Source organism: Panthera leo, chromosome A2, assembly GCF_018350215.1.
Source record: "Panthera leo isolate Ple1 chromosome A2, P.leo_Ple1_pat1.1, whole genome shotgun sequence".
In the NCBI taxonomy this organism is placed as follows: Eukaryota; Metazoa; Chordata; class Mammalia; order Carnivora; family Felidae; genus Panthera; species Panthera leo.
Window position 1 is genome coordinate 10,619,698 of NC_056680.1, and position 21,311 is coordinate 10,641,008.

Below are 21,311 nucleotides of genomic sequence, written 5' to 3' on the forward strand. Positions count from 1 at the left end.
GCGCCAATTTTAGTTTAGACCACAGTCCTCATGAACGATCATAAGCTAGCCTGTGCTATCACCTCAGAGCCTTTGGGTTGGGTTTGGAGGAAAATGTAAAGCAATTGTTGCCATTTTACAGCCTTCCACCAGGTGTAAATGGTTACACCAATTGAGGATCTGGGCCGGTGGACAGTCTCAGGACCGATAGTCAGGTAGAGATTATGACCCTTTATTGTGGTGACTCTGGTCAATCTTTTCCTCATGATCATTGGAGGTGGTTGTTTTATTTTTTTGTTTTCTTTTTGTGTTCTTTATTTTTCTACTTACACAAATCGATGGGCCCTTAGTAAACTGCTCATCATTTTTGTTTCTTGGAGACACCATGATGAATTTTCCTTTTGCAAAAATCCATGTGGTCCCCCCAATGTTGATGAGAGTGGTTAATTCTTACACACTATGAATAACAAACCTAGAATCATTTTGGACTGCTGACATGGCCTCTGGCAATTCAGGAGGGGCTGAACTCAGGACAAAGGCATTTCAATTTCAGCATGTCCATGGTAAGTCTATCACATGAGGGAGAAGCTCTGTAGAGCTTGTCAAGGAAGACATTATAGCCCTCCCCAAGCTATTTCTCAATGACCTTATGAATTTTATGTCCTCTGATTCCTTAGTTTGAGTGTACTTTGTGGTCGAGGTATTGAATCACACAAGATAAACCCATCACCATGCACTTGTCTCCTTGTACTTTGGATTCCTTTCTCTATATCCCATTAAGCCTTTATGGAACTGAAATTCTTTTTTTTTTAAGTTCATTTATTTACTTTGAGAGAGAGAGAGAGAGAGTAAGCTTGGGAGGTGCAGAGAGAGGGATAGACAGAAAATCCCAAGCAGGCTCCACTCTGCCAGCACAGAGCCCAGTGTGGGTCTCGAAGTCACAAATTGTTACATCATGACCTGAGCCAAAATCTAGAGTTGGATGCCTAACTGACTGAGCCACCCAGACCCCCATGAAGTTCTTGTCAAATATGTCACTCTTTTTTTCATCCTTGTTTTCTCAGGGGAAAATACATATAAATATTAAACATTAAACGTTAAACATTTTGAAATATACTTCTGTGTCATTAAGCGCTTTCTCACTGTTGAGCACCCACCACCTCTATCAATCTCAGAACGTCCTCATTGTCTCAAACTGAACTTCTGTCTCCTTGAAATACTAAATTCGTATTGCCCCTCTGCCCAACCCCTGTGTCCCACCATCCTACCTTCTCTTTAGGTTTACCTAAAGAGATTACCCTAGGTATCTCATATACATGTAATTGTATAATATTGGTCTGTTTGTGCCGGCTTCTTTCAGGTCGCATAATATTTGTGAGGTTCACCCAAGCTATAGCTCGTGTCAGAATCCCATTCATGTTAAAGGCTGAATGATGTTCTGCTGTATGTGTTCACCACACTTTGTTCATCCATGAGTTTGTTGATGGACATTTGGGTTGTCTCCACATTTTGGATACTGTGAATAAAGGTGTTTTGAAAATTGGTGTACAAAAATCTGTTCTAGTAACTGCTCTAAATTCTACTGGGACAGAGGACCCTGGGTGTCTCAGTTGGTTGAGCCTTCAGCTCAGGCCATGATCTCATGGTTTGTGGGTTTGAGCCTTGGGTCGGGTTCTGTGCTGACAGCTCAGAGCCTGGAGCCTGTTTCAGATTCTGGGTCTTCCTCTCTCTCCCCTGCTCATGTCTGTCTCTCTAAAAAAAACATTAAAAAATTAAAAATAAATAAAAATAAATTCTTTTGGGACATATAAGTAGGTACATAAGCAGGAGTGAAACTCCAAATGATCATTCTATGTTTACATTTTAAGGAACTGGCACAATCTTTTCTACACTAGCTGTGCCACTTTTCATTCTCATCAGCAAGCACCACAGGGCTGCAATTTCCCTTATCCTCACCAACAGTTATTTTCTGTTTAGTTTTAAAAAAATAGCCATTCTAGTATGTGTGTTGTGGTATCACATTATGGGTTTGATTTGCATTTCCCTAATGATTAGTCATATTTGCCTCTAAATATCCATACCTATATCTTCTTTGGAGAAGTGTCTATTTGAGTCTATTGCTTTCTTTTTCTTTTCACAATTTTTTTTAAATTTATTTAAAAATTTTAATTCCAGTACAGTTAACATACAGTGTAATATTAGTTTCAGGTGTACAATATAGTGATTCGGCACTTCTGTACAACACCCGGTGCTCATCATGACAAGGACAGTCCTTAATCCCCATCACCTATTTCACCCATCCACCCCCCCCCCCCCCAACACTCTCTGGTAACCATCAGTTTGTTCTCTATAGTTAAGAGTCTGTTTCTCGTTTTCTCTGTCCTTTCTTCCCCTTGCTCATTTGTACTGTTTCTTAAATTGCACATATGAACGAAAGCATATGGTATTTGTTCTTCTCCGAATGACTAATTCCATTTAGCATAAGACCCTCTAGCTTATGCTAAGGTTGAAAAGCAAGATTTCAGTTTTTTTTTTATTGGCTGAAAAATATTCCATTGTGTGTGCGCACGCGCGCGCGCGCGTGTGTGTGTGTGTGTGTGTGTACATACCACATCTTCTTTATTCATTCATCTGTTGGTGGACACATGAGCTGCTTCCACAATTTGGATATTGTAAATGATGCTGCTGTAAGCATAGAGGTGCAAGTATCCCTTTGAATTTTTTAAAAATATTTTTGGGGTAATGACCCCGTAGTGCAATTACTGGATTGCAGAGAGGCTTTATTTATGCCTTGAAGGAGCCTCTATACTCTTTTCCGCAGTGGCAACTCCAGTTTCTATTTCCACCAACAATATCAGAGGGTTCTCTTTTCTCCAAATCATTGCCCGCACTTACTGTTTTTTCTTTTTAATCTTTTTTAAAAGTTTTTATTATGGAGGCATTGAGTCAGTCGATTGTACACCTGAAATGAATATTATACTGTATGTTAAGTAACTGGAATTTAAATTTTAAAATTGCTTTTTAAAAATTGAGTTGTTTGTGTTTTTTTGGTTGGTGGAATTTTTGAAATTCTTTATATATTTTGGATATTAATCCATTACCAGCTATGCGATTTGCCAGTCTTTTCTGCATTTTGTTGGTTGTCTTTTCACTTGGGAAATAGTGCCCTCTAATGTACAAATATTTTTAATTTCGCCAAAATGCTTTTTTCTCTAATCGCCTGTGTTTTTGGCGTTACATTTGGGAAATTATAGTCAAATCCAGGGTCATATAAATGTACTTCTGTATTTTCTTCTAAGTGCTTGCAGTTATATTTCTTAGGCTTCAGTCCGTGACCCACTTGGAGTCATGCTGGTAGATGGTGGCTGGAAGGGTCGACTTCATCTTTTTGCACGTGGATATCCATGTTTCCCACCACCATTTCTTGGACAGGCTGTGCATATGTCATTGAAATTTCCTGACACACGTGTAAAAACCATTCAGTTGTATATATTTGAATTTACTTCTGCACTCCCTTGTATTCCATTGGGTTATATTTCTGTTTTTGTTGTTGTTGTTGAAAAACAGATCAGCTTGGGGGAGGGGCCAAGATGGCGGAACAGCATGGTAGTTTTTTTTTTTTTTGTCATCTCTCGTCCCTAAAATGCAGCCAGATCAACATGAAACCATCTTGCACACCCAGAAAACTGATTTGAGGATTAACACAACAATCTCCACCACCTGAACACAGAACTGGACAGTTATGTGGCGCGGAGTGGTGAACTGGGGGAGAGAGAGGCCACGGAGGGCAGGGAGCTGTTTTTGCTTGTGAAGAGAGGATGGAGACAAGGGAGAGCACATGGGAGACATGGGAAAAGCACAACACCCCCTCCAAAGCAGCTGGAGATAGAAAGGAAGAGTGGAAATAGCCCCAAGGGAATGGACAAAAAAGGGAGAAAGGAGGGGATTTAAATTCCATTAAGACTCTATAAACAGGGAGTGCAGAGTTCTGAAACTCCACAGCTCAATACCTGGTAGTGTTCTGGTGGGAAGGGCGAATCCCCAGGAGTAGAGAGCAAGGTCTGAGGGGTTCTTGGGTCACAAGGGGAGTGGTGGTTCCCTTGCTGGTAGGACATTCAGTAGAGGCTGTGCAGCCTCCCCACAGGTGAAGATCCCAGCAGACCCTGGAGAACGACCTCTTTCATTGGTGTTGAAACAAGGACGTTAAAGGTGAAGCTTGGCACCAGATGTGTGTTGTGATTTTCCATAATCCCTGAAACGCTGCTGCTACATGATCACACAAACTTTTTCTGGTGCAGGCTTGCAGCCAGATGCAGTCTCTGGATATGTGCATCAGCATGGTCTCACGAACGTTTCTAGGTGCAGGCTGGCACCCGGCCATTGCTCAGTGAGACTCTCCCCAGAGGGTCTGAGCGGGTCAAACCTGCAGTCCCTCAGAAGTGCTGTGTTGGGAAACAACCCCATCTGAGATAAATCCCAGGAGGGAGGGGCCGCCTGGCAAGCTGACAGCTTGGTCATGGACAGTATAGAAGCAGGGAGTGGAGGAAAGCCAGAGACAAAGGAGAGGTGCTTGATTGCCTGTCAGGGAGAGAACAGAGTTTTGATACTAGACCCTAGGTAGAGGGGTAATGCCATTTTTACCCCTCCCGCACATGTGCCTACATGCCTACATGTACCACAACAATCTGCCTCAGTAAGCTAAGCTGTTGTATCTAGTGGACAATGAAGTCGTTACACTAAGCCTGGCCAAACTGGACCAACTGTGCTGTTGAGGAACACCAGAAGTCTCTCTGCCTGCTTAGTTTACAGTCTATAAATTGCTTCATAGTTTGACTTCTAGGAAAAAAACCCGGATATAATTTCAAACGTATTTCATTCTGTTTGCTGGTCCATCTATTCAATTTTTTCCCTTTTCTTCTCTTTTCTTATTCTTGCATACAGACAGGGAAAAATTTATTTTTATTTTCCATTTTTATTAAAAAGATTTTTCCTCAATTTTTTCTATTATATTTTTTAATTTTTTGTAAAATTTTCAAATTCTATTTTACTCCCATTATTTAATTTATTGTATGTTATTATATTCATTTTTTTCAAATTTTCAAACCTTTTCTTTTTTCTTTTTCCTTTTTTCTCTTCTCGCATCCTTCCCTTTTTTCTCTAATCTATCAAGCTCCCTTTAACAACCACACCAAAACACACCTAGGATCTAGCCTCCTTTATTTCATTTTTGTGTGTTGTTTTCAATTTTTATTTTTTTACTTTATTAATTCCTTTTCTTCCTTCACAATGATGAAATGAAGGGGTTGACCCCAAAAGAAAGAAAATGAAGAAATGACAGCCAGGGACTTAATCAACACAGATACAAGTAAGATGTCTGAAATATAATTTAGAATCACGATAATAAGAATAGTTGGGGTTTAAAATGATTAGAATCGCTTTCTGCAGAGATGAAAGAAGTAAAAGCCAGTCAGGATGAAAAACAATGATATAACTGAGCTACATTCTTGAATGGATGCCACGGTGGCAAGGATGGATGAAACAGAACAGTGAATCAACGATATAGAGGACAAACTTAATGAGCATAATGAAAACAGAAAAAAAGAGGAAACTAAGGCAAAAGAGCACAATATAAGAATTAGAGAATTCAGTGACTCATTAAAAAGGAATAACATCCCAATCGTAGGGGGTCTTAGAAGATGAAGAGAGATAAAAAGGGATGGAAGGTTTATGTAAGCAAATCATAGTAGAAAACTTTCCTAACCTGGAGAAAGACACAGACATAGAAATTCAGGAAGCACCTCCCATTAGATTCAACAAAAACCGAGCATCAACAAGGCATATCATAGTCAAATTCACAAAATACTCAGGCAAGGAAAGAATCATGAAAGCATCAAGGGAAAAATGTCCTTAACCTACAAGGGAAGACAGATTAGGTTCACAGCAGACCTATCCACAGAAAGTTGGCAGGCCAGAAAGGAGTGGCAGGATATATGAATGTGCTGAATAGGAAAAATATGCAGCCAAGTATTCTTTATCCAGCAAGGCTGTCATTCAAAATAGAAGGAGAGATAAAAGATTTCCCAGACACACAAAAATTAAAGGAGTTCATGACCACTTAACCATCCCTGCAAAAAATTTTAAGGGGGACTCTCTGAGGGGAGAAAGGACAAAAAGAAAAAGAAAAAAAAGAAAAAAGAAAAAGACCAAAAAGCAACAAAGATTAGAAAGGACCAGAGAACAACACCAGAAACTCCAACTCTCCAGGAAACATAATGGCAATAAATTCATATCTTTCAGTACTCATCCTAAATGTCAATGGAATAAATGCTTCAATCAAAAGACATAGGATAACAGAATGGATAGGAAAACAAGATCCATCTATATGTTGTTTACAAGAGACCTGTTGTAGACCTAAAGAAACCTTTAGATTGAAAGTAGGGGATGGAGAGCCATCTTTCATGCTAATGGTCACTATAAGAAAGCCAGAGTAGCCATACTTACATCAGACAAGCTAGATTTTAAAATAAAGACCATAACAAGAGACGAATTGGTCTATCCACCAAGATATAACAATTGTAAACACTTATGATCCAAATGTGAAAGCACCCAAATATATAAATCTATTAATCACAAACATAAAGAAACTCATTGTTAATAATACCATACTAGTAAGGGACTTCAACATGCCACTTACAACAATGGACAGATCATTTAATCAGAAATCAACAATGAAACAATGGCTTTGAATGACACACTGGACTAGATGGACTTAACAGATATATTCAGAACATTTCATCCGAAAGCAGCAGAATACACAATCTTCTCAACTGCACATGAAACGTTCTCCAGAATAGACCACATACTGGGACACAAATCATCCCTCAACAAGTACAAAAAGATCGAGATCATACATGCATATTTTCAGACCACAATGCTATGAAACTCGAAACCAACCACAAGAAAAAATTTGGAAAGATAACTAATACTTGGACACAAAGGAACATCCTACCAATGAATGAACGGGCTAACCAAGAGGTTAGAGAGGAAATTAAAAGTACATGGAAGCCAATGAAAATGATAACACCTCAGCCCAAAACCTCTGGGACGCAGGGAAGGCAGTCATAAGAGGGAAGTATATAGCAATCCAGGCTTTCCTAAAGAAGGAAGAAAGGTCTCAGATACACAACCTAACCTTATACCTTAAAAAGCTGGATAAAGAACAGCAAATAAAACCCAAAAACCAGCATAAGACAGGAAATAGTAAAGATTAGAGCAGAAATCAATGCTATTGAAACCAAAAAACAGAACAGAACAATGAAACCAGGAGATGGTTCTTTGAAAGAATTAACAAAATTGATAAAGACCTAGCCAGTTTGGTCAAAAAGAAAAAGGAAAGGACCCACATAAGTAAAATCAAGAATGAAAGGGGAAAGATCACAACCAACACTGCAAAAATACAAGACAATAATAAGAGAATATTATGATTAATTATATGCTAATAAAATGCGCAATCTGGAAGAAATGGACAAATTCCTAGAAGCATATAAACTACCAGAACTGAAACAGGAAGAAATAGAAAATTTGAACAGTTCCATAACCAGTAAAGAAATTGAATTAGTAATCAAAAAATTTCCCCAAAACAAGAGTCAGGGCCAGGTGGCTTCCAGTGGGATTCTACCAAACAGTTAAAGATGCATTAACACCTATTCTTTTGAAGCTGTTACAAAAAATAGAAATAGAAGGAAAACTTCCAAACTCTTTCTATGAAGCCAGTATTACCTTGACTCCAAATCCAGAAAGACCCCAACAAAAAGGAGAACTACAGATGAATTTTCCTGATGAACATGGATGGAAAAATCCTCAACAAGATACTACTCAACTGGATCCATCAATACATTGAAAGAATTACTCACCATGACCAACTGAGATGTAGGCTTGTTTGATATCTGCAAAACAATCAATGTGATACATCACACGAATAAAAGAAAGGACAAGAACCACATGATCCTCTCAACAGATGCAGAGAAAGCATTTGACAAAATACAGCATCCTTTCTTGGTAAAAACCATCAGGAAAGTAGGGATAGAAGGATAATACCTCAAGATTATGAAAGCCATATATGAAATACCTACCACTAATATCATCCTCAATGGAGAAATCCTGAGAGCTCTCCCTCTAAGGTCAGGAACAAGACAGGGATGTCCACTCTCACCACTGCTATTTAGTGTAGTATTGGAAGTCCTAGCCTCAGCTATCAGACAACACAAAGGAATAAAAGGAATCCCAATCAGGCAAGAGGAGGTCAAACTTTCACTCTTTGCAGATGACATGGTACTCTCTATGGGAAACCCAAAAGATTCCACCAAAAAACTTATAGAACTGATCTATGAATTCAGCAAAGTTGCAGGATATAATATCAATGCACAGGAATTGGTTGCATTCCTATAGACTAATAATGAAGCAACAGAAAGAGAAATCAAGGTATTGATCCTATTTACAATTGCACCAAAAACCGTAAAATACCTAGTAATAAACCTAACCAAAGTGATGAAAAATCTATACATTGAAAACTATTGAAAGCTTATGAATGAAATTGAAGAAGACACAAAAAAATGAAAAAATATTCCATGTCTCTAGATAGGAAGAAAAAATATTGTTATAATGTCGATACTACCCAAAGCAATCTACATATTCAATGCAATTCCTATCAAAATATCACCAATACTCTTCACAGACCTAGTACAAACAATCCTAAAATTTTTATGGAGCAAGAAAAGACCCCTAATACCCAAACTAATCTTGAAAAAGAGAACCGAAGCTGGAGGCATCACAATCCCAGACTTCAAGACGTGTTACAATGCTGTAGTCATCAAGACAGTATGACACTGGCAAAAAACAGACACTCAGATCAATGGAACAGAATAGAGTACCCAGAAATGGACCCACAAATGTATGGCCAACTAACCTTTGAAAATGCAGGATAGAATACCCAGTGGAATAAAGACAGTCTCTTTAGCAAATGGTGCTGGGAAAACTGGACAACAGCATGCAGAAAAATGAACCTGGACCACTTTCTTGCACCATACACAAAAATAAACTCAAAATGGATGAAAGACCTAAATGTAAGACAGGAAGCCATCAAAAATCCTCGAAGAGAAAGCAGGAAAAAACCTCTCCGATCTCGGCTGCAGCAACTTCATACTCAACACGTCTCCGGAGGCAAGGAAACAAAAGTAAAAATGACCTATTGGGACCTCATCAAAGTCAAAAGCTTCTGCACAGCAAAGGAAACAATCAGCAAAACTAAAAGGAAACCAACAGAATGAGAGAAGATATTTGCAAATGACATATCAGATAAAGGGTTAGTATCCAAAATCTATAAAGAACTTATCAAACTCAACACCCAAAAAACAAATAATCCAGTGAAGAAATGGGCAAAAGACATGAATAGACACTTCTCCAAAGACATCCAGATGGCTAACAGACACATGAAAAAACGTTCAACATCACTCAGCACCAGGGAAATACATATCAAAACTACAATGAGATACCACCTCACACCTGTCAGAGTGGCTAACATTAACGACTCAGGCAACAACAGATGTTGGCGAGGATGCAGAAAAACAGGATCTCTTTTGCACTGCTGGTGGGAATGCAAACTGGTATGGCCACTCTGGAAAACAGTATGGAGGTTCCTCAAAAAATTAAAAATAGAACTACCCTATGGCCCAGCAACTGCACTACTAGGTATTTATCCAAGGGATCCAGGTATGCTGTTTTGAAAGGGCACATGCACCCCAGTGTTTATAGAAGCACTATCAACAGTAGCCAAAGTATGGAAAGAGCTCAAATGTCCGTCAACAGATGAATGGATAAAGAAGATGTGGTATATATATAAAATGGAGTATCACTCAGCAATCAAAAATAATGAAATCTTGCCTTTTGCAACTACGTGGATGGAACTGGAGGGTATTATGCTAAGAGAAATTAGAGAAAGACAAATATCATATGACTTCACTCATATGAGGACTTTAAAATAAAAAACAGATGAACATAAGGGAAAAAACAGATGAACATAAGGGACGGGAAGAAAAAATAATATAAAACCAGGGAGGGAGCAATACATAGAGACTCTTAAATATAGACAAGAATCAGAGGGTTGCTGGAGAGGTTGTGGGAGGGGTGGTGGGCTAAATGGGTAAGGGGAATTAAGGAATCTACTCTTGAATCATTGTTGCACTATATGATAACAAACTTGGAAGTAAATTAAAAAAATTAATTAATTAAAATAATAAATTAGTTAAAAAAGGATTTAAAAAAAGGAAAACAGGTCACTTTCAATTGTAATGTGATAACTCTGAAAATCTTATTTTCCCCCTTCCCAGCCATTGTTTTTATTGAAGTATAATTTACATTTAGTGTTATATTAATTTGACGTGCACAATGTAATGTTTAACAATTCTATACACTGTTGAGATCTCATGGAGATTAGTGTACTCTTAATATCCTTTATCTATCTCACCCATCCCCACCCACATTCCCTCTGGCAGCCACCTTTTTGTTCTCTGTGTTTAAGAGTCTGATTTTTTTGTCTGTCTTTTCCTTGTTTGTTCCTTTTTAAATTTATTAAATTCCACATATGAGTGTCATCACATGGTATTTGTCTTTCTCTGACTGGCTCATTTCATTCAGCACTATACCCTCTAGGTCCATCCAAGTTGCAAACTTACATCATACATTATTATTATTTTATTAATCACTTACATACAATGCTCAGTGCCGTCAAAATTGCCCTCCTTAGTATCCAACATTCATCTAGCCCATCTTCCTCTCACCTCCCTACATCAACCCTGAATTTGTTTGCCATCTCTAAGAAATTCTTAGGATTTATTTCCCTTTCTCTTCCCCCTCCCTTTCATATATATATATATATATATATATATATATATATATATATATATATATATTGTTTCTTAAATTCCACATATGAGAGAAATCATATTAGAACATATTAGAATGGTTCTTTGGAGAAGAGAGAAAAAAGAATATTTCATTAATGAGACTCATGGGAATTCAGCACCTTCAGGCAGAGAAATTGAAACTGCCTCCGCTGCACCTACTGAAGTGGACTCTTGTAATCCCGGGTGATTCTGTGTCTTCCAGAACCTTCACAAGTGGGGCCATGTCTCTTCCCTTCCTGGGGATATAACTACCAAAGACACCAATCATCCATGGGAGAAAGAGGGTCATTCATGTCACACTGTTCTGTGCTAACATCTAGGTGAGCCACGGCATCTCCAGAAGTGCTGGGGAAATGTGTTATGGTGGGAGGGACCCCGTTATAGGTGATTATTTTGAGGGCGTCAAAGGGACAATTAGTTAAGGAGAGTTTAGTGATGCCAGTTTTGACCAATAAGGCTTTGATTCTGGAGGGCAACTCTGGATACACTAAACCATTTCTCCCTGATTTGTCTCCTCCTTAGTGCTTACTCTATGGGCCTTTAGTTCTCAACACTCTTTCATCTGTTTTCTTTTTTCTTTTATTGTTTTTTATTTTTATTATAATTTTTAACGTTTTTACTTATTTGTGAGGGAGAAGGAGACAGCATAAATAGGGGATGGACAGAGAGAGAGGGGATGGACAGAATCTGAGCTGTCAGCACAGAGCCTGATGTGGGGCTTGACCCGCAATCATGAGAATCATGACCTGAGCCAAAGTCCAATGCTTAACTGAATGAGCCACCCAGGCGCCCCTCCTCTGTTTTCATTGCTGGGTCTTCCATTGTTGGGAGTGACTGTTTACCATTATTGAGTCATTTGTTAATTGCAGTCATTCAACAGACATTTTTCAGCAATTAATGTATGGTAGACAGTACCGTTTATTCTGGGAATAAATAAATGACAAAGACACTGTTTCTTCTCTCAAGGTAGTCACTGTGTAAACAGACTGAGAGACGTAAAAATAAATAAATGTGATGCGAGGTTGCATTGGAATCTGGGGAAGTAGATCGTCAAAATTTGACTCTTTATTTTTTTTTTAATTGTTTTCAATAAAGAGGGCTCTTTCATAGGTGTCAGTTAAGGCTTCACAGAGAAGCTGGTAGGTACCGAGCCTTGGAAGGCAGTGTTTCCGTGGGCACAGGGGATGTGAGAAGTCCAGAAGGAAACAGCAGAGGAGGAAATTCAGAGATTACGTAAAGCGGAAGTTGTGCTGCTGGAGTTAGAAATACTTCTTACTGTCTGACCACCAATCAGGAGCAGGGTCTGCGGGTTCTGCAAAAGGAACCCACAGTAGCCTGGTTGGGTAGGCAACAGTCAGATTACCCAAGAAATTTACGTTTTGGCTAGAGGGTTGGAGTTTCATTCTGAAATTAGTGAAGAGTGTGTGCCGGTTTTATGTCAGGGACAGCTCTGAACAGGTCTTCTTGATGGAAAAGTGACCCAGGTTGTTGTGAGGAAAACTCTACTGCTGTGCTTAGAGTGTGAGTGATGGAAAGAGTACCATGAGCATGAGATGGGAGGTAAGGAATGGGTCTCTGAGGGGGTGGAAATCGTGGATACAGAAACTCAGATGAAGTTTTTTATTCATTCTTAAATGTTTACTAGAAACTCTGCTAGACCTCTTACAGTCATCATTTAATTGAAAAATTTCAAAAACTATGTGTGTGGCATCATTATTTGATTTTACTGATGGAAATTGAAAGCAGTGATACTAATTTATACACAGCAAATAACAGAGCCTGGGGACATGCTCAGAGCTCAATTTTTCCAGAGATTTTGCTAGTCATTAATAATTTTAATTTTTAATAAACTTGATTTTTGAACAGTTGTACCTTTGCAAAAAAAAACAAAAAACAAAAAACAAAAACGTGCTGTGTTAGTTCAGAGGGTGGTCATAAGCTCCGCTCTCAGTTTCTGAAGTTATGAACACATCCTCTCTCTTACACCTGTTACATTTAATCGTCATATCTGCTGAGCTTCCACACGCAGTGACTTTTTCTCAGGCTTCCTTTGTTCTTGAAGCAATTCATAGTTGTGAGGAGTAATGGTCAGGAGTTTCGTAAAATAATCTTCTTTTGGAGTGGCCTTCTTCTTTTGTTCATGAGTAGACTTACGACTGTGGATGTTGGACTGGAAGACCAGAGAGGGAAACTGACATCATGACATCAAATGTACCCACTGTCAACATGACTAATTCTCATTGGTGTTGATATTGATGTCCTGGCTGGCATGGGGTTTGCCCAATTTTTCCACTGTGGTTAGTCTTTCCCCTTTCCTTACATCCTATGCTCATTAGGGACTTTTCTATCCTAAGTACTGAGAGTTCTCCACCTCTCTGAGAGTAGACTATCTTCTTAAATCATTGTCATTCTTCTGCACTTGAGATCGTTTCTTCTCTTTATTCCTTAATTATTTATTTTGGTGTGCACTCCTTGATATGCAGTATATACTCTGGGTCATAGCCCAATACTACTTTATTTTGTTGCTCAAATTGGTCCAGCTTTGGCAATGGGGGGCTCCTTCAGTGAGCTGATATGTCTCTCTAGCATGTCCTTATCATTCCTAGCTTAAAAATTTTTTTTTTACATTTATTTTTGAGAGACAGAATGAGACAAAGCATGGGCGGGGGAGGGGCAGAGAGAGAAGGAGACACAGAATCTGAAGTAGGTTCCAAGCTCTGAGCAAGCGGTCAGCACAGAGCCTGATGCGGGGCTCGGACCACGAACTGTGACATCTTGCCCTGAGCCGAAGTCTGATGCTCAACCAACTGAGCCACCCAGGTGCCCCCATGATTCCTGGATTTTTAAAGGGAGTGTAGTATTTCATTACTCTCTTACAGAAGATGATGCTTCAGCTTCTTGTGTTTCCCTCCTGAGCCCTAGAAGCAGTCATTTCTGCAAGGAGCCCGGTTTCATTTTATTGGGACGTGGGGTTAAAACCAAGACATGGGTTCCAGGTGTGCTTGCTGCTACCAGGTTCTCTATATCCCCTGACCTGACCCAGCAAGGAAACATATAAATGTTTACTACTCTGTGTATATGCAGACATCCATAGAGGTATCTATACGTAAGCCTCTGTATCTATGTTAAGATAGAAGCAAGTTCATGCTGATGACATCACCTCTATTATCACAAGGATCATACTAGCCTCTTGCTTCCGTGTAAAGTCCCACAACAAATGTGATTACCTTATTCCCACCATTTTCTCTGTTTCCTTCTATGTTCAATTACAGTGCACATGTGCAGAAGTATCAGTATTGTTAACAATACCCTCTGGGATACATTTTATTAAGTATGGAGCAGTGCTTCTGTGCAATTTCTTTCATCTCCAAATTTCAGAATCCACTCATATTCCAAATCACATATTTCTGCACTTTTTTTTTTTTTGCCTACCTGCTTCACTGAGATTGTCTCGTACAATTGTAATACAGTTAGTTTTTTTTGTTCACATGGTGCATTCCATGCTGGGATTCGCTCTGCCATGTAAATTGTGTGTGTGTGCTGATTTGTATTCTGCAACTTTGCTGAATATGTGTATCAGCCTAACAGGTTTATTTGTTTTTACTGATATCCTCTTAGTTTATTTTTACATTTATCTATCTACTGTCTGTCTGTCTATCTATCTATCTATCTATCTATCTATATCTTGATAGAGAAGGAGAGGAAGAGAGTGCACAAGTGGGGAAAGGGCATGGAGTGGTAGAGAGAGAAAATCTCAGGCAGGCTTTGTGCTGCCAAGGTAGTGGGACATGGGGTTCAGTCTCACCAACCATAAGATCCTGACGTAGCTGTAACCAAGAACCATGCTTAACTGACTGCCAGTTGAGCCACCCAGGTGCCCTGATATCTTATTTCTTTTTAAATAAGATCACCTTTGTGGGATGCCTGGGTGGCTCAATTGGTTAGGCATCTGACATAGGCTCAGGTGATGATCTCCTGGTTCATGAGTTTAATCCTGTATGTTGTTCTCTGTTGTCGCTTCACAGATTGCTTCAGATGCTCTGTGTCTGTCGCTGTCTCTGTCTCTGTCTCTGTCTCTCTCTCTGTGCTCCTCCTTCCCCCTTTCCCCCTTCCCTCCTCTGCATGCACTGTCTCTCAAAAATAAATAAATAATAAAAATATAAATAAATATGATCACCTTTGTGAACAAAAATCATATTCTTCCTTTCTAATTTTAATGACTTTTATTTCATTTTCTCTCTCATCCCTCCCTCCACTCTTTCTTTCTTTCTTTCTTTCTTTCTTTCTTTCTTTCTTTCTTTTCTTTTCTTCTTCTTCTCCTTCTCCCTCCTTCCTTCCTTCCTTTCTTTCTTTCTTTCTTTCTTTCTTTCTTTCTTTCTTTCTCTTCTTCTTCTCCTTCTCCTTCCTTCCTTCCTTCCTCTTTCTTTCTTTCTTTCTTTCTTTCTTTCTTTCTTTCTTTTCTCTTTCTTCTTCTTCTTTTCTCTCTCTCTCTCTCTCTCTCTCTCTCTCTTAGCTAATTGCTCTGTCTGGAACTTTCAATGCCATGTTACATAGAAGGTATAAGGCAGACATGCTTGTCTTGTTTTTACCTTAGAGGTCACTCTTAGCCTTTCACTATTGAGAATGATGTTAGAAGTGGGCTTTCACATATGATCTATATCATGTTGAAGAAGTTTCCTTTTGTTCTTAGCTTCTTGAATGTTGTTATTATGAAAGAAGGTCCAATTTTGTCTATTTTCTGCATCAGTGGACATAAGCATGCACTTTTATCCTTCATTCTGTTAATGTGGTGTATCACACTGACGAATTTTCATAAGTAAAACCATCCTTGCATTCCAGGAATAAATCCCACTTGGTCATGATGCATTATCCTTTTGTACACCATGAACAAAAGGCTGCTATGTTCTGTTTGGTAGTATTCAGTAAAATATTGTCACATCAGTATTTGTTGGGAATATTGTTGTGTACTTTTCTTTTTTTGCAATGTCTTTATTTTGTCAGTATTAACGCAATGTTGGCCTCTTGGAATAAAGTAGGACGTTTTAACCTTTGAATTTTTGTAAGAGTTTGAGAAAGTTTGGTGTTAATTCTTCTATTTCTGTGTGGTTTTTGTGATTCTAAGCCATGACGACTCAATTGGCACACCTACATTGCAAAATGCAATTCTCTTAGGAAAAATAAGCTCTTGACTCATGGTGTATCCTGTCCCCTGCTTTCTAAAACAGCTGTGCTTCAGCCACAAGAGTACACAGTACCACAAAGATGGAAAACTCCCTCTCTGCCTCTCTTCCTACCTGCACTGTTTGTGTGTGTGTGTGTGTGTGTGTGTGTGTGTGTGTGTAGGGAATAGAGACGTTATCAGTGAATATACACACATGAAAAACATTTGAAGCAAGCTGAAACTATTTTATGAAATTAAAAAGTGCATAATTTAGACCAACTGAAGACTGACAGTAAGAGTGAGAGAATGTGAGAGAATTATGGAGGAATGAGTTATGTTGTATCTGTACACATTACATAAAATTTATTCCGTGGTATACAGACATCATATATAACATATAGGTATAAAAACAACAATGGACTGTAGTGTCCACTCCCTTAGAATGTTTCCACAGATGCAGGAGGCTTTGAGGTCCTCTCTTTCTTATCTTACACCCCACCCCCGATCCTTTTGTGTTACCTGCTTTGCTCTCAGCTTTCTCTTTGATGTTGCCTGATGGGTTTGGGTCTTGACTTAGGGTCCTTGCACAGGCTTTTTCTCTGCCTTAATTGGTTTCCTCAAAGTTATCTGCATGGTTCATATATCCACTGCCCTCAGTTTTTCAGCTTTGAAGCCCCTCATCAGAGATGATACAATGGCAAGTTTCCCCTTCATTTAGGATTCCTAGTGTGGCATTGTTTTACTTACTGGTTGTAACCACCACTTGAAACATCATTCTTCATTTAGTAATATTTGCTGCCTCTGACACACACACATCTGAAACTCAGTCTTGTTAAGGTCAAATGCACATCACTGATTTTTTCAGTGCTTTCAAAAAATCTTGCCAACGAAATAATAGGTTAAAATATTTGTTGGGTGAACAAAAAAAGTCTCAGGAAATTTATGGAGGAGAACATTGCTTTGGATAAATGTTTTGATTCAGGACAAGGATTGTGAATCAGTTTCAGCCTCATGGAAAACATGGAACATTGGGATTCCCTGAAATTTTCCGCTCAATTTTCTAGATGGTAGGTAATGTTTAAGAATTAACTACTGAAACACGTTGGAAACATAAATTGCAGCATTCTTTCGATTCTGTGATCACTGCCTGTGCCTTTACAATGCTCTTGTCTCTGTTCCAGCTGTTTTCACCAGACACATGGAAGGAAGAAATCAAACCTGTGTTACAGAATTTATCCTCTTGGGGCTCTCAGACGAGGGGGGGCTGCAGTCCCTGCTCTTTTGGGTGTTCCTGTCCATGTACCTGGTCACCTTCACTGGGAACCTGCTCATGATCCTGGCCATTATCACGGACTCCCGCCTCCACACACCCATGTACTTCTTCCTCTCCAACCTGTCCTTTTCAGACATCTGTTTCACCTCCACCACCGTCCCAAAGATGCTGCTGAACATCCAGATGCAGAGCAAAGTGATCACCTTCGAAGGCTGCCTCAGCCAGATGTACTTTTTCATGCTTTTTGTAGGATTAGACAACTTCCTCTTGACAGTGATGGCCTATGACCGGTTTGTGGCCATCTGTCACCCATTGCACTACATGGTCATCATGAATCCCAAATTCTGCAGCATCCTGCTTCTGGTTCCCTGGATATTGAGTGTTCTTACCTCTCTATTACATGACTTGATGATTTTGCGACTCTCTTTTTGCACAGATCTGGAAATCCTTCACTTTTTCTGTGAACTTATTCAGGTGATCCAACTTGCTTGCTCTGATACCTTCCTCAATGACCTGATGATCTATCTCACAAGTGGACTTCTGGGTGTTGTTCCACTCACTGGTATCCTGTTCTCTTACTCTAGAATTGTAACTTCCATTTTGAGAATTTCATCAGCAATGGGCAAGTATAAAGCATTTTCTACATGTGGGTCTCATCTTGCAGTGGTCTCTTTGTTCTATGGTACAAGCCTTGGGGTGTATCTGAGTTCTGCTGCTGCACAAAACTCCAGAGCAAGTGCCATAGCCTCAGTGATGTTCACAGTGGTGACGCCCATGCTGAACCCCTTCATCTATGGTCTGAGGAACAGAGACATCAAGCAAGCTCTGAGAAGACTCTTTAGCTGAGAGACATTCTCTGCATATAGGATTCTTTGTTTCAGGATGAAGACTTGAGTAACAGGGCTCAAAACCCTAGAAAACCTAGATCATGATATTTGTGTCCGTTCATAGGCTGACAATCTGCAATTTGTCTTTCTACAGTTTGGGTTGGTTTATGTTTTTCATACATTATGAGTCACCATTTCTTCTGTATCTCTTTTCTTGTTGAAGTTTATTTATTTTGAGAGATAGAGAGCAGGGAGGGGCAGAGAGAGGGAGAGGGAGAATCCTAAACAGGCTCCTTGCAATCACTGCAGAGTCTGATGTGGGGTGTGATCTCACAATTGATGAGTTCATATCATAAATTGAGCTGATATCAAAAGTTGATGCTAAATTCCTGAGCCACCCAAGTGCTCCTCTTCTGTATTTCTTTTAAACGGTTTAGACTTCTCATTAAATTCCATCGCATGGATTTTCAGCAACAAATAAAGGCTATAGGAAATGGAGTACTTATGATGTGATAGGAGAAGCCAGTGGAGTAAATGTGGAATCCTCCCTCTCTGAGATGAAAGCAGGTGTCTGGTAGAGTAGCTGCTTTGGCAGTAAAATCATTGAACACATCAGAGGTTATATACCAGGTTCCCGGGTTTTCTGTCAATCCACCTTGGAAAGAGCTCACATCTGCAAGAGCAGAGGCCCCTGGAATCCTGTGTGATTCATTTACAATAATCCACATTCACTGTGCAATATCTAGTTTCCCCTTGCACACTTCAAAACATTAATTACGTGTGAAGTTAATAGAAATGACAGCTCCTGATTTTTCAGGCATTGATGGTGTCATTGTTGGTGCTTATCTCAGGCATGTACTATTACTTTCCTTTTAATATTTTGGTAGGCAGCAACCCTATCTTCTGATTTCCCTCAGCACCTCCAAACTATGATAAGCCCTTAACAGATCCCAACCACAATATGGATAGTCTGCCTATTGCCACCTCTGTCTTTTCTTTAAAATTTTTTTAAATGTTTTTATTTATTTTTCAGACAGACAGAGCATGGGGGTGGGGGCAGAGGGATGGGCAGAGAGAGAGGGAAGCACAGAATCTGAAGCAGGCTCCAGGCTCTGAGCTGTCAGCACAGAGCCTGACGTGGGGCTTGAACCCACAAATTATGAGATCATGACCTGAGCTGAAGTCGGATGCTTAACCAACTGAACCACCCAGGTGCCCTTACCTCTTTCTTTTCTAATGATGCATCCCAGAATTTAGGCATTGATAGCAGGATATACTTATGGTTCTAGCCTGTGGTTTATGAGGCAGAGCAAGTGAAAGTCTCCTTATCACCTTACCCCAGAAGCCACCAGTTTGATGGTTGGCCGTAATGGTAATTTCCTATTACCTGATTCACAGTTTTCCAGGTAAAAGTCCACAGGTCCCTTTAAGGACTAATATTCAGAGAAATGTTTAAGGGGCTCTCACTCAAAAGCAAAGAGAAGAAGAAACAGGGAAAGCAAGAAGAAAGAAAGAAAGTGAGAAAAATAGAATAAAGAAGAGAGCTTACTTATAACATTTGCCAGTTTCCATGGTAAAATTACTCTCATCTTGCCCAATATCAAGCTACCAATTTTGGTTCAGACCACAGTCCCCATGAACCATTATAAGTTGGCTACCACCATTACCTTAGAGTCTTTGGGTTGGGTTTGGTGGAAAATGTAAAGCATTTGTTGCTATTTTACATTCTTCACTCAGGGGTAATTGGTTCCAACAACTGAGGATCTGAGTCAGTGAACAGTCTCAGGTCTGAGAGGCAAGTAGAGATTATGACCCTTCATTGTGGTGACTCAGGTCAATCTTTTCTTCATGATTATTAGAGGTAGGTGTTTTGGTTGTTGTTTTTGTTTTCCTTGTTTTTCATAGCTACACAACTTGGATGAACCCTTAGTAAGCCGCCCATCATTTTGTTTCATGGAGACACCTTGATGAAAATGCCAGTTCCAGAAATCTCTTTGGCTCAACCAATGTTGATGAGAATGATTAACTCTTATATGCACTATAATACTATACCCTGGGTGGTTTCAGACTGTTGACGTGGCCTCTGGCAATTCAGTGGAGGGGGCAGGGGCTGAACTCAGGACAAAGGCATTTCAATTTCAGCATGTCCATGGTAAGTCTGTCATACTGGGGAGAAGCTCTGTAGAGCTTGTCAAGGAAGACATTACATCCCTCGCCAAGGTGTTTCTCAATGCTTTATGAATTTTATATTCTCCAAACTCTTATTTTGGGTGTACTTTGTGGTTGAGGGGGGTGTTGGGGTCTCATAGGGTAGAATCACACAAGATAAACCCATCACAACACTCTTGTCTCCTTGTACTTTGGATTCCTTCCTCTACATCATCAAGCTCTTTATGGCACTGAAATTCTTTTAGAATATGTCACTCTTTTAGTTCCTTTTTTGTCAGGGTAAAAAATATATAAAATTTATTATTTTAAACATTTTGAAATACACTTAAGTGGCCTTGAGTACTTTTTCACTGTTGTGCAATCACCACCTCGATCCGTCTCCAGAACTTTCTCATCATCTCAAACTGAATCTTTGTCCACTTGAAATACTAACTCCCCATTGCCCCTTTTTCCAGTCCCTGTCTCCCACCATCCTACCTCTTTCTCTAAAACTGAATACTAAAGGTTCCTTATGTAGCTGTTATTGTTTAATATGGATCCTTTTACATCCTTCCTTTCACTTAGCATAATGTTTGTTTCTCCCATGTTGTTGCCTATGCCAGAATTCTATTCATATTAAAGCCTGAATGATATTCCACTGTATGTTTTCACCACATTTTGTTCGTCTGTGAGTTTGTTGATGGACATTTGGGTTGTCTCCACATTTTGGCTACTGTAAATAAATCTGTTATGAAAAGTGTTGTACAAAAAAATCTTTTCTAGTCACCGCTTTAGTCTTTTGGGGCATATAAGTGGGTACATAACCAGAAGTGAAACTACTGGATCAAATGATAATTCTATGTTTACATTTCTGAGGAACTAGCACACCGTTTCCTCCGGCAGCTGTGCCCCTTTTTAGTCTCCAATTTCTCCACAATCTCACCAACACTTATTTTCTGATT

General features: G+C 39.4%; 1 protein-coding gene across 1 annotated transcript; it reads left to right on the forward strand.

Annotated features, from left to right (window-relative positions):
- Window positions 1–12,385: 12,385 nt before the first annotated feature.
- LOC122213328 (olfactory receptor 7A10-like) lies at window positions 12,386–18,220 on the forward strand. The gene is made up of 2 exons (XM_042927451.1): window positions 12,386–12,500; window positions 17,283–18,220. The coding sequence occupies exons 1-2, from the start codon at window positions 12,494–12,496 to the stop codon at window positions 18,218–18,220; spliced, it is 945 nt and encodes a 314-aa protein (XP_042783385.1). The 5' UTR covers window positions 12,386–12,493.
- The last annotated feature ends 3,091 nt before the right edge of the window (window positions 18,221–21,311 follow it).